This window comes from Lampetra planeri, chromosome 9 (assembly GCF_965212315.1).
Source record: "Lampetra planeri chromosome 9, kcLamPlan1.2.h2, whole genome shotgun sequence".
Classification (NCBI taxonomy): Eukaryota; Metazoa; Chordata; class Hyperoartia; order Petromyzontiformes; family Petromyzontidae; genus Lampetra; species Lampetra planeri.
In genome coordinates this window covers 11,345,731-11,359,241 of record NC_136115.1, presented here as the reverse complement: position 1 = coordinate 11,359,241, position 13,511 = coordinate 11,345,731, and the positions used below count along the sequence as shown (strand labels likewise).

At 47.6% G+C, this 13,511-nt stretch overlaps 1 protein-coding gene across 7 annotated transcripts in view; it reads right to left on the bottom strand.

Annotated features, from left to right (window-relative positions):
• LOC144720673 (rap guanine nucleotide exchange factor 2-like) overlaps positions 1-13,511 on the bottom strand; it is a 232,657-nt gene that overhangs the window by 47,298 nt on the left and 171,848 nt on the right. For all 7 annotated transcript variants that reach the window (XM_078597611.1, XM_078597614.1, XM_078597616.1 and 4 more), the window contains one exon: positions 3,748-3,906. In XM_078597611.1, coding sequence (XP_078453737.1) covers positions 3,748-3,906 — 159 coding nt within the window. The remainder of the gene's footprint in view (positions 1-3,747; positions 3,907-13,511) is intronic.

The following is a 13,511-nucleotide window of genomic DNA, read 5'->3' as shown; positions in this document are numbered from 1 at the left end:
ATTTATTGATGACCCAGCATTCACCATTTCACTCCGGTCGCTCGCTCACTCAGCGGCGGTCAGTCCCTCCTTCATCACTCTTCTATCGCTACGAGCATTGTTACTGTTCCCGTGAACTTCACTCGTTGATTCTTACCCCCACGTTGAGGACTCTACCAGACACATGACTGCTTTGTCTCATGCACTCATCAACAATTTGTTCAGCCACCACACTGCAGGTCATAACAACACACAAAAACAAAGATCCCCCCGTATAGCCTTAACAGACTGTAGGCGCAAGTGCTGTTAGCGAGTACCTATGAAGGCTGGCACGGCACACGAGGGGGTGGGTGGCCAACACCACGCCCGGCTGCCTTTGTCTCATTTGAGGCTGAGTCGACCTAGGGGAGGCCCAGGACCAGTTCATATAATCGTAACTGGTGTTGGCCGTGAGCAGGAATCGAACCCGGGTCACCAGATCTGTAGCGATCGCGCTAACCGCTACACTACCGCTCCCCACAACAACACACACACCCACTCACTCATCCACTCACCACACTGCAGGTCACAACAACACACTCACCCACTCACAACACTGCAGGCAACAAAACAGCACACTCACGCACTCACTCACCCACTCATCACAATGCAGGTCACAACAATACACGACGTTTCTCTTGCCACTTCTTTCCTCGCACAGCGCCACTTTCAAATTCCACCATCATCCTCGTCTCCTTTCCCAAGGTCTCAGAAAACTTTGCTCACTTAAAGAAATGTGCTTAACGCTGACCTATAGCAATCTTAACAGTGAAATGTGTTGCTGGCTGCTTGATGTTGTAGGCCTGTGCCGAAGAGCACTGAAGATATTGAGGCACCGCTGCAGGGACGTCGCTCTCGCACCGTAGTTGCTGCGCGTGGAAATGCTCCGAGGAGGTTCCGATGAATCAAATTACTTCCTTCTGAAATCTAGCATGCAGCAAAAGCTTAAGGCAATGTAATCTGCATTTCTTTGAAATATGCATTATTCATCTCCAGCGGGATTGCTGCTATTCTCAGTTTGAAGGCGAACAGAGAATCAACATGCATGTGCACATCTGGGACGGGGGATAGACGACAAGTCAAACAAGCCACTCAGCGGCTGCTCAGCCACGCAAAGCAGTTGGGACAAGACAGGGATGGACATGACGGTGGGAGGGGGTAGGGTTAAGTAGATGAGTGAGGCACGTACGGCGTTGGGGTTGTCGGTTAAAATAAGTGCAGGTGTAGACAACACCGCAATACTTGAACATTGTGTGGAAATGCGGTGATATCCGAATGAGAGCCTCAATAATGTACACAGAAAACACGTTCTACGGGTTTGCACTCACAGCCACGTGAAAATGCATAGGCGCTTTTTTTCTCACACTTTAAGCACCTCTTCCACATTTAAAGTAAAAAAAAACACAATTCTGGAGAAGCAATGATGTCATCATCATCATCCCATAACAGAGTAACTGTTGAAGGGACACAACTGGAAACACAACACGGTGTGTGTGTGTGTGTAACGTGCCATAAGAGGCCCTGTATCAAAACGCTGACGTAAAGAGGAGAGTGGGAACAGGTTGGGCCACTTTTGGAAGCTAAAATTCTGTAATCACACGCAGTGCCGTCTCAGAGCAGCTGTGTTTTCAACCAATGCCAATTGCGAGATGGTTCTGGAAGCGCAAGACCATGAGGGATGGTAATGACAGAGGAAGGCCTTCATGTGGAAGTAGATATATCATGGCTGTTGATGACGATGACGGAAGGATGCGGCTCGTCCTACCTCCAATAAAAATAATAACCGACATATTACAAGGGGTCAATTCAAACCTTCGCTAATCCAACTACGACTACTCTCTTTCATGGCTTATCTATCAACGAATTGGATCGGGGTGCCCTTCATTTCATCAATGTCCCACAATGGGAGATGGCGTGCACATCGCTGCTGAGAGGCGCGGGGGACCCTGCACCAAAGGAGGGCAGGGCCGGTGTGGGGGGAGAGGGGACGGGGTGACCTCTCTTAACGGCACGTTCACATTCCTGCAGCGCCTGGACGCAACTCTACCACCAATAATGTCACGGCTTCCACGACTAAAAACTCAAACATTTTTTTTTATTTTAGCAGCGAAGGCCCGCTGAGCTATACAGCGCTTTTTCAGAAGCGACCTGGGCACAAATGATAGCTCAACAAAGTGGCTTATTACGTGGACCCGGACAAAAATCCACGTGACCACGGGGAGAACATTCAAACTCCAAATATACAGCAGGCGTCAAGGGTCGTGATCAAACCCAGGACCTCCTGCATACCAGGTGAGATAGTTAACATCTCACCACCGTGGCAAGATGTTGCTGTACCCTCGATGTAACAAGGAGATGGAATAAACACCGATACGCATGCAACAACATCGCCTCTTTTTGCACGGGCGACCTGGGTTACATCATCAGGAAGGGAGTGGGGCGAAGTTGGGGTGTGTGACCCCCACTGCCGTGCGGTGACGCCACCAAGCACATGGCGCGACGACCGTCAGTGGCTTCAGCTCTTTATTCTCCACTTTATTAAAAAAAACATTTGTACTTCAATTGAAAACTCAACACATCCGTCACGATCGCTGACGTCGTTGACCAACGCGTTGAGTTTTCTGTTGTTTGCGCTTGCGCACAACTATCAAGGCAGCAGCAGCAGCAGCACCAAATTATTTTTTATTGTAATTGGATAACTTGAATGCAACGTTTAAGAGCACAAGCATCGATCTAACATTTTCCAGAAATACACCTGTGGAGCAAAACATCCCTCACACACACACACAGCGGTATATCCCACCTATTTCGCCATTATCAAACCCACCAAGATAGTTAATAGAAACGGACGGCTCACTACCAGAGTAGTTTCCAGATGGCTCTTGCGCAAAACACGCTGGGTTCTTGCCACAAATGCTCACCGTTTGCTGAACAGTGCTCAGGTAATTTGCCACTTTCATAACAAGGCCTAAAAGTGGAGAATGCACTCTTTGCTCGGCATGGGGGAGAAACTGTGGAGGCAAGGGCATCTGCCAGCTATCACGTAACCTGCAGGGAACAATATACGCAGTTGACGCACGGAGTTTGACGACGTTGAGAAGCAGAATGGTTTAAAGATTACTGTTGATGGTAACTGCACAACATCGTAAATGTGTTCCCGTGAAGGCTTATGAGTATCGACGATATAAGTGTACGTTCATAGCTCCGGTTTCAGCTGCATTCCAAACGATGGCATATGAGGCATACTTTCCTACGTTTGTCATTGGACGGTGACGCTAAATCATTTTCTTGTCTGTACATAATTATTTTTTCCCCCTTGCAATCCCACCTGCATAGACACCCAGCTGAGTGCGGAACGCTGGTTCAGTGTGGCTCTATGCTGGGAAATGTGGCTGAACATAGCAATGTGTACATATTGCGGCTCCGTGAAGCGCCCCGTAGGCACACAGCTTAAGAGAACGGCTCTACATCCCGCCAATCACCCTCCCTCTCCCCTGCCCCCGTGGGCACCTGGCTTCGGGCTTGTCGTCTGTGGAATATCTGTACCCCTTCCCCCTGTCGCACGTGCTTTGTACTGGGCTATTGTTAAAAAAAATAAAAGTATAAAAAAAGAGAAAGGCTCTATGCCTATTTGGCTCGACGTGCTGCTGTGCGCGGTGACGCCCGAGTTGCGGTGCTAGGCGACGCAAAGCTCCGCCGTGCAGCCGCGGGCCCACGTGTGGGACGCACCGTGTGGTAGCCGCGAAGGAAGTTGGCCTGCAGGTTGTCCATGGTCTCAATGATGGTCTGTCGCTCTCCTCGCTGGTTAATGCGGCGGAAGCGACGGCGCGACTGGCGCAGCGCGTCGGGGCGTTGAAGGCCGTCCTCGCTCTCATCCACATAGTCCACCTGCACGCGTGCGCACGCACGCACGGGGACAGAGAACGTGTGATGAGCGCCCCAGGTGTGGGCATGCGACAGCCACGTGGGTTGGCACAAAGTGCCCCGCGGGCACGCGGGGAGAGCTGGAGGACGCAGAGTGACAATCGCGCAGCAAAAATGAGGATCTTGCGCAAAGTGACGCGCACAGTGACGTGCGTTCCGGTTGTGAACAAAGTCACCAATGCAGACCACATACACACACACACACGTGAAATGTGGCCACAATTCTCATGTATACATTCACATACATATTTTAATTTATCATGAAAGGTTGAACGAGTGTTAGATGCTCTCCATGACAATGGTTCTGGCCTGGGCTATTTTCCAGATTTTTGGCATTTTTCACAAGTCGATGTAAAATAAAGTGTTTGGAGAAAACCCAACCAAATGACATCAACCTCCACACAAACAAATGATACATCTATTCCAATGCTCTTCTACAGGTATCTTATCACTTTGCAATATCGTGCCGATATCTAGAATTGTTGATTCAAGACTCCAAGATGGTGGATGAAAGGTATGCACTGCTACTGTCCCTGCCTGAACTCAGGAAATTTTAATTCTACTAAGGCACAGTTGCAGAAAGGATTTGGGTAGGCATCTAAAATGTATCCGAATTAATGACAGCCTTCTTTCTGTTGAAGCGATCATACACAAACCTCACAAGAACTGCCAAGTTCAAGAGACTAAAACCTTCACCAGTGGCTTCAGTCCATCCCAGTTGTAACGTGCATTGACAGGGATGGTGGGGTAAAGTGTGGGTACCGCTATATCATCTCAAAACACATGTGGCCAGCACGGCCTTCACAGGAGCCACTGCCTGCAGCGGTAGGAGAGCCTGTGTGCAGAGAATGTAAAACCTACTCTTCCCACTGTTCATATTCTAACGGAAATGTATCAAGACGCAAATGTGCCGAGACTCTAACATGTTGGTACCATGGGCAACATAGCACCAACTGTTCTGGAGATTCCATGAAGATATTTTTTTTACCGACATGTGTTGAGCGCAAGCTAACCATAAATGAGGATACTTATAGATTGAAGTATAGGACGAGTGAGGCCACAGTAATGTTGCCATGAGAGCGCTTCCGACTACGATTTCAAAGTAGGTTTCTTCCCTAGATCTCTAACGAAGCTTCGCCATCTGCATGAAAGTGAGAATGGCATTTCGGCGCGAGATTCTACTGACGAATCAAACGTACATTTACCGCACGATCGGTAAAATTAATCCAGGCGCGTTGGCGACCAAAGCTAGCCACGAGCGTGGCCAGTGAATGACGAAACGCGTGCACGAGGCCAGCACGCTGAGGATTGTTGACCGCGTCTGCTTCGCCGTTCACCGCCGCAGCAGTAAATGGCGACGCGGAGCCCCGCTGATGCTGTAAGCGGCGCCGTGCGCCAGCGTTCTTGTAAAGGGGAGGACAAATTGATTGGTGCTCCAAATGTGAGTTTTATGCGCGCCTCTGCTGAGATTTGGCTTACGCTACGAACATTAACTCCCGAGTCAGAACAACACACCGGGGGTTCCATAGTTTTCACATTTAGCCAGAATATCAATAACCGGGAAGGCGTCTTATATCATATGAGTCTTATATTTGTTCACTCCCAGAGGTCAAACACTTTCTGTGTAATAATAATACCCGTTTCAAAGTGTTTTTAAAGAAGCAAAAAATAAAAATTTACAGTGAAAACACTCGGTACAAAATAAACGATATAACTGTAATACTCGTTACAGCTATATTTATAACAAAATGAAACTCTTCTTTTTTGCATAAAATACGATCCACCACTCTGAATCCAAGCACGCAAGGATTTTGTGAGGTCATTGAGCGTTTGGATAAGGCTTGGCATCGCATTGTCGACTCCTTCACCATGGCTAAAATCCTCAGAGATGGTGTGCCCTGTAACCCGTGATTTTTTACCAAATTTGTGATTTTTTCTGGCCTCTGCTTTCCACTTGAGAATGTGACACACGCAGCGTACGTTGCATGTTAAACTTTTTTCGTGCCGTACCTATCCAACCGTGCTAACCGGAGGTACACGGTCCATGTGCTACGCGAGACGGCTGGCTTTCCCCCACCAACAACCGCCCACAAACTTTCCGGAGCCCACCAAGAAATTTCCACACCACACCTTTCCACACCACCGTGTGCGTGTCGCTTACAAACTATGCACGACATGCCACGCCAACGCACTGCACACTTGATGCATCCACAAGCACTGGATACAAATGAAACCTAGGATGCTCATGCGCTGCAGCAGAGCCAGTTTACTCTCAACTGACAAACGGTAATATGGCAAATCGGTCCATAACGGGAGCCTCTGTTTTATTACAAGATTCATAGGCTACATTCTAATAGCCGTAGAACAAAGCTGTACTGTGTATCCTACACTGTTGAATGCTGTGCTTGAAGATGTATTTACCAACACCGTGAATGGGGTTGGTACAGTAGAAATCCCAGAAATGTATTCAGGACAGGTGGATGTGCAGGCCTTGGAGTAAGCGGGTGATGCAGTTTTGTTGGCGAGGACTCTCATCAGCAGAGTCAGGCTTGCTTGAACCAATGCTGGTGAACTGGCAAACCCTCTCTGTTAGGTGTGGGTCATCAGCGTTGGTTTTAGCAAACCTAACTGCGGATGAAACACTAAATGTTGAAACCGGTCCAGAGTTTAGTTGCATTTATCCAATGCTGCCAAAACAATTTACTCCAGAAGGCCGGGTGGCCGTTGGGATGTGTAATTTTTTTTTTAATCTGGAAAGAGAATATAGGAAGGAGACTATTAACATGTAGGCTTTCGAGAACAATATGTAAACAGAACATGTAAATGTTGTGGCTTTGCTCTCCAACACACCGGTGTGCTGTATTAGTCACGAATTGGCATGTTCTGTTTACATGACAAACTTTATTAGTTGGCCGTGTCAGGTGGTGGCGAGTTTAACGACACATTTATATATTTACGCGATCTAACCCAAAGAAATCTGTACTATGGAGGAAACATTGTTCGCTTATAAATGTTGTTGCTATATTCTCCACAATGCTCATGATTATTTGCACAATGTGCCTTAAAGGTGACCACCTTCTTCATTAAGCGGACTGTCCTTCTTTAAATGCTCATTTGCGAGCCTAGCTTCCACGCTGCGATTTAATCAACCTCGTTTAAAAATTCACCTTGGGCCGCATTGTGGCTGAGCGCTGGGCTTACGATCGCGAGCCGTGCGTTTCAATCACAGTTGGGGATTCACTCGCATCCTCAAAAACTGCCCAGTTGAGAATACCACCGCCACGTAATGCATGCTCACAGCAGTTGCCTGACGGATTGAATGTAGAATTCCATCATTGCCTCAGGACCGCCCCATGAATGAGCATCATACAATGCTCGTTTGTGCACGGAGACAGACTTTGTCTTAACTGTATGCGTTTTAAGCCAATCCAAAGTCCGTATGTATAAAAACAACCAATAGTATTATTGCTAATTGATAAAAAAATACAAATTTTGCTACAATAGAGTCAAAAAAGCAAATAAAGCCACAATCATAACAAAATGTAGGCTTTACATAAATTATAAAGTACGAGGCTTTTGGGGAAGACAAAGTACATTACTAAATCGTGTGCAATCATGTGCGCGCCAAGCGTTGGAAAAACCCCAAGGAGGGCGTTAACATTTCCACGAACCATAACGAGCGTGTTCTCTGTGCACCCTTGCATTGTGACCGATGAAAACGTATCCTTGGCCCTTGCGCTCCCAGCTAGATCGCTCCCAGCAACGGCGCGAGCACACGGTGCGCACTGCCGTCCAACCAGACAAACGAGCGGGAACTCCCAGGGCTGACGAGCGTGCAGACACATCCGACAGGGACCGACGCAGGCAGCTCAAGCCTTACGATGTTACAGGCTGTCAAAGGTTCCAAGAGCAACCAAGGGTGCACATTATCACACCCAGTGTTGGGGTATAATGGATTACTGTAATCAGATTACTGACAGCCTGTCATTAAAATCTGTAAAAATTATTCCAATTAGAGTGTATAATTTGACTGCGGTTGAGCAATGGGTTGTGTTGTTTTTCGAGTGTGCGCGTTTTATATTGCGTTGGCATTTCTTATATTTTGTGCTCAAATGTTTGAGATTTAATTCGTATCAAGTGATGTGATTGGTGACAGCGGGAGGCATGGCACGAGACGCGATGCTCTGCAACGCAATCGAAAGTGCAATTCTATCGGTTACCTCCCCGAGAGCAGAGTAGAAAATTAAACACCGCATTGCACCGTAGCCCTCTCTCTTGACACCGCCCATAACCCGCTGATTGTAATCGCCAGCAGACAATGTCCCATTAGCCAGATTCTGAAGAACTGTTAAAGGAAGCCGCAAAACGAGCAGGTCCTATGTATGTTTCTGTGCCGTGTGTCCTGGACTCCATAATGTCAGTGTGGACATTTTGTAATGACAGAAATACACTTTAGAGTCACAGAGTTTGGTTTTCCCTGCTTGGCAAGACAATGTTACTGCAGTGATGTCGCAAGAGCACACTGCTTCAAGTCTTCATTCTCATGAAGGAAACTTTACAATTGTGTTGGAGAGTCACCTACACAAAGCCTACGCACATATCTGCAGAAAAAAATCTGCAGATGTTCTTGTCTTCCTTTAAGAGATCCAACTCATATGCTGCATGGAATTTCCAAGGATTTAATCTCATTCTTTCGTAATATGGCTGATGTAGATGAGAGCAACAACTACAATTTCATAATACTGCAATGTCACATTCAGGTGGTCAAGCCAGATAACCGAGTGGGCTTTGACACCAGGATCCAGAGCGTAAAACAAGTGCAGACGCTGGGAAGCCCTTCCTCAAAACGACAAACGAAATGATAATTTCCTGCTATAATTGTAGACAAGAGGAAGAAAAGGGACACAGATAAAAGGAGCTTTCACAGAGGCCAGAGCTCCCTCGGAAAATAGAAAACGTGATTATACAATGACGGATGAGAGGGATTCTCCTGTAATTACAACGCAAAGGTGCATTTATTATTCATATTCCTGTTGTTGGGGAAATGTTTAGTTTGTTTTAACAGTTTAACTTTTGCAATATTCAAAGACAAAGATCCCCCATATAGTCTTAATAGACTCTTGGGGCAAGAGCTCTGAGCGAGCAACTATGAAGGCTGGAACAGCACACGAGGGGGTGGGCGGCCAGCACCACACACCACACCAGGTATTAATTTGCGGCTGAGTCTACCCAAAGGAGGCCCAGGACCGGTTTAGATATTCGTCACTGGTGTTGGTTGTGAGCGGGAATTGAACTAATGTCGCCGGGTTCATAGCGCAGCGCGCTAACCGCGACACAAGCGCTCACCACCCGGTTCTTCACGCATTCTATTCCACCCAGGTCTCCCTTGGGGAAGACCCTTGACCTCAACAGCATCTCACCCGGTTTAAATCAAGGAAATCAAATCTAACTCCCTGTGCTGCATATGAAACTTGACATGTGCACATGTGTATTTACTATATTATCCAAAGCCGACTGGAAGATGTCAACGAAGAAGAATTTTAATAAACAAACGCCACCTTAATAAACGTGGAAAAACCCACCAATGGGTCCCAGATGCAGAGGCTAGATCCGAAGGCCCACGTGGAGCTTCCCGCCCCGCTGCTTGCCGCTCACGCGCCGGGAAAGAGGCGGCCAGTGGTGAGGCAGCTCACGCGAGAAAGCCGGTGGCCGGCGTCTCACGGCGACAGGCACCATGCGCGCACGCACGCACGTCTCTGGCCGCGTGGAGAATATTAATGAGAGCCCTTGAGTCAAAAGGGATTGCGGTGCACCCCGGGGAACAGGCCGCACTTCATGGTGACGGAGAAATGAAGTCTGACGATAGCCATGACCGGTGACAATCATTATTACCGTCTGCGCAAGTACCACTCAACCTTTTTCGCTTGCGTATGCCGATAATTATGATCTCTCTGTGCATGCAGTACGATCGAGTTTTGAGCTTATTTTGTCCAACCTTGTGAGAACGCACGAGACCAAGATAGTCTCATTTGCGAGATTGACCTGACAAATCAAATTAGCAAGCGTATGCAACGTACGTACACAAAGGCCTCAAAGGCTGGTCTTCAACGACTCCAACCGTCACGGTTTAGGTTTTTAAGCTCCGTATAAATATGTCCAACACATGATATAGATAAATCCATACATGTAATGGTAATATCATTAAGAATGACATACATCTCTGGCATAATAAGACCTTGCTTGCAGGGAGACCTAAGCAGTAAAGGAGAACTGCAGTTCATCAGCGCTGTTCAATGTTAACCCTGGGCCACTGAAGGCAGAGGTTGGGTTAGGGGTTAATTGGTACAGCTGCTGACTGTCAACTGCACTACTTCTCCATGTGTCAGGTCATCCGCCGGACCGCGTCTTGTGAACAGACAGCTCCACAGCAAAACGCTCAACCCTCCCGTGGCTATCGTCGTAGACATAGCGTTGCGACGTGTCAGACATGCCGACGCGTTTGGCAGTGTGCAAGCAACCGCAGTCTGGGCAGCACACATACCTTAAAAATCAGGAATATTTAACTGTGCACTAAGCAGATCGTACACACCCGTGTGATAGTCGCAAGAGCCAATTGATTAATCTGAATGAGAGTGAGACAGAATTACTGCAAACTCAAGTGTACGTGAGAGTGGATAGATTCCGCGAGATAAAGGGAGCAGCCCTGCAATTCCACGCTCACACCACTGCTTACAGAAGGGCCTCCAGTAGAGCGAACTCAAATGGCATTCGGTCCACTCTTCCACGTTGCCTGGACGTGTTGGAAGAGGTGGGCGTACCCACACTTTACCCCACCGCACGTGACCTCTGCCAATCGACCACCTGCGCTGTACCCACGTGCACTGCTTGGTGCACAAAGGCGGTCGGAGGGGCGCAACCACTGGACATTCCATGAGATACAAACAAGTAATACCGTGTACATTGAATATCCTTTGCATATTAGTATAGATATACTTGCAAACACTGTGTGGATTTCTCCCGCCCCCCTGGGGAACCCAAAGATGTGCTCATGTTGCTGTGCTGTCACGAACGCAACCTTTTCCGTCAAGGGAGAGGGCGGGGCACAAAATGAATGTTCGGCCGGAGGTCAATGGTGCTTGCAACACTGCATGCAAGCGTGTCTCACGCACAGCATGGATCAGTGCACTTTGCAGGCTCTCTTAGTGAATAAGGAATCAAACATATACGTGCAATTTAGAAAATGTCAAAGCTAGAATGCCAAGTGCCGGCCGTGAGAGTGCAGGCTGTTAAGAGTTATCTGCAAGCGGATTGTTATCCGCGGGGTAGATTGCTCCGAATATCAGTGGCGAGTTTGAGGATAAGAGTCACCGCCCGCAAATGTGGGGAATACGACGCGCGGAGTCTGACTCTGCTTGTCGTCTATCCACAGGATACAAAGCCTGCTACGCCAGTGCCTCTGGTCATTGTGCACCGTAAGTACACGTGCGTGCTAACCATTGAATGCCGACAATAGATAGGCAGTATGCAGTGTAAGTCTGGTGAACAAGCCTGCAACCGGGCCATGTCAACCGCTGCTGCCTGGGGTGCCGCGGTGGCGAGATGTTAACTCCCTTGCCTGGTGTACAGGAGGTCATGGGTTCGATCCCAACCATGACACCTGTATATTTGGAGTTTGCATGTTCTCCCAGCGGTCGGGTGGATTTTTCTCCATTCCCCCCCCCCTCCACATTGAGAAACATGCATTTAGAGTATTTGTCTGCTATATATTTTCACATAAGCCACGTCGTTGAGCTATCATTTGTGGCCAGGTCGCTATATATATACATAGCTTAGTGGGTCGTCACCTGGTAAAATAAAATATTGTTTCGTTTAGACTACAACGATCTCGATATTAATAGCGCACAACGGAATTTAGCTGTAAATTAAAGTCAATATTACAGCACTACGTGGATTGCTATGTTCACAAACAAGATTAAGCATTCATGATGGACATCATCAAACGCTCTACCCGCAGGCTGCATTGTGAATGCAAAGCGGTTCTGGTTCAAAAACCCTGTGTGATTTTAGGTGGTGACCTTGAGAATCTGGACTCTGGGGAGCAGCCCCTTCATCTTGTAAAGCCATGCACAGCTCGTCAATCACAAATCAACAGGCCCATGACACCGAGGGGTGAAATAATCAATTGTCAGAGTTTCAATTCACGTCAAATGCGATATATAAAAAAACGTAAAGCGCTGGCAATCTGGATCATCTGGAGGCTGAAAGTAATACATTTCTCGTGACAAAAGAGGAATATGCAGTTGTCCAAGTGCTTTATGAAATTCAAATTGTATTTCAGAGATATGAATGTTGAAATGAGAATTTCAGGCAATAACAGTTAAGGCAGGTTGGGAGTTGGTGGCACAGTGGTGAGCACATCGCACCTCAAGTTCAGCCACTTGAGTTTGATCCCCGGCAAAGGGCTGTGCATATTTTTTGTTATTAGTATTACTACTACTATGTGTGAAGACACTGCGACTGCAGAGAGTGACACAAATGGGAATAGATTTTGCCAAGGTAAGAAATAGAAGAAAATTCCGGCTCGGGATCAGAGATAACGCGAACACTCTGGGTACGTAGTCTCGAGCGCAAGGGCTGCAGGAGAACAGAATGAGGGGTAGAATCTTTTGACGCCGTGTTGCCACAGATTGGAAGGTTTATCTAAAAGGAGATTAACTCAACCCAGCAGACAACCTCACGACACCACGGCAGAGTCGATGCGAATAGGGAGCGGGCAGGGTCTATGGATATGCACCGTTGGTATTCATCGGCGTAAAAATGTTCGTTGATGTTCAAGCGTAACATGATTTTGCAAAAGGAGAAGCTGGATTGAAAAATTGGCCCAAGCAGTGCGTCTTGAGAAACACCACAGTAGATGAGCCAATTGTGAGAAGGAAAATGTTACATTAAAAAAAATAAAGTTAAAAAAAGTGAATTAAAAAACTCATTTGGGCACATTGGCCTCAAAATTGGAAGCAATCCGGAGTTTGCCTCTTAAACCAATTGCTGCCTGGACATTTTTGATTCCACAAGACAACTACAAAGGGCTCAAGTATGACTTCCTTGCATGGTCGATTTTGCTCTCTGGCTTCGTTGCGTATTAGAAAGGCAAACATTAATGCCTCCCATCACCAGGCGCTGCTGCTATTATCAAGGTCTTATTTATTCAGCACGAGGCATTTGGAGGAGGCGCACAATCCACAGTGGGGTACACGCGAGCCCCAGCCTTCAAGGAGCGCACGGGCAGCAGAGCGCCACCACTCTCAGGGCATCCTTTAAGAAAAAGCGCCACCTTGTTCCCGACGCCGATGACGCAGCAGCAGCACGACCGCCGGCCCGGTGACATTGCTGCAAAGCGCACGCGCTCCCGGCTCTCGCACGATCATCAGAGATGGTACTCCTACGCAAATTTCCAGGTGGTAATAGCACAGAGCATATTAGCCACCTGCAGAGACCCAGTGGTGGGCGTCCGTGAATGATAAACAGCCGTGTTTATTTTATCTGCACAGAACCAAGGTGCCTTTACTGCT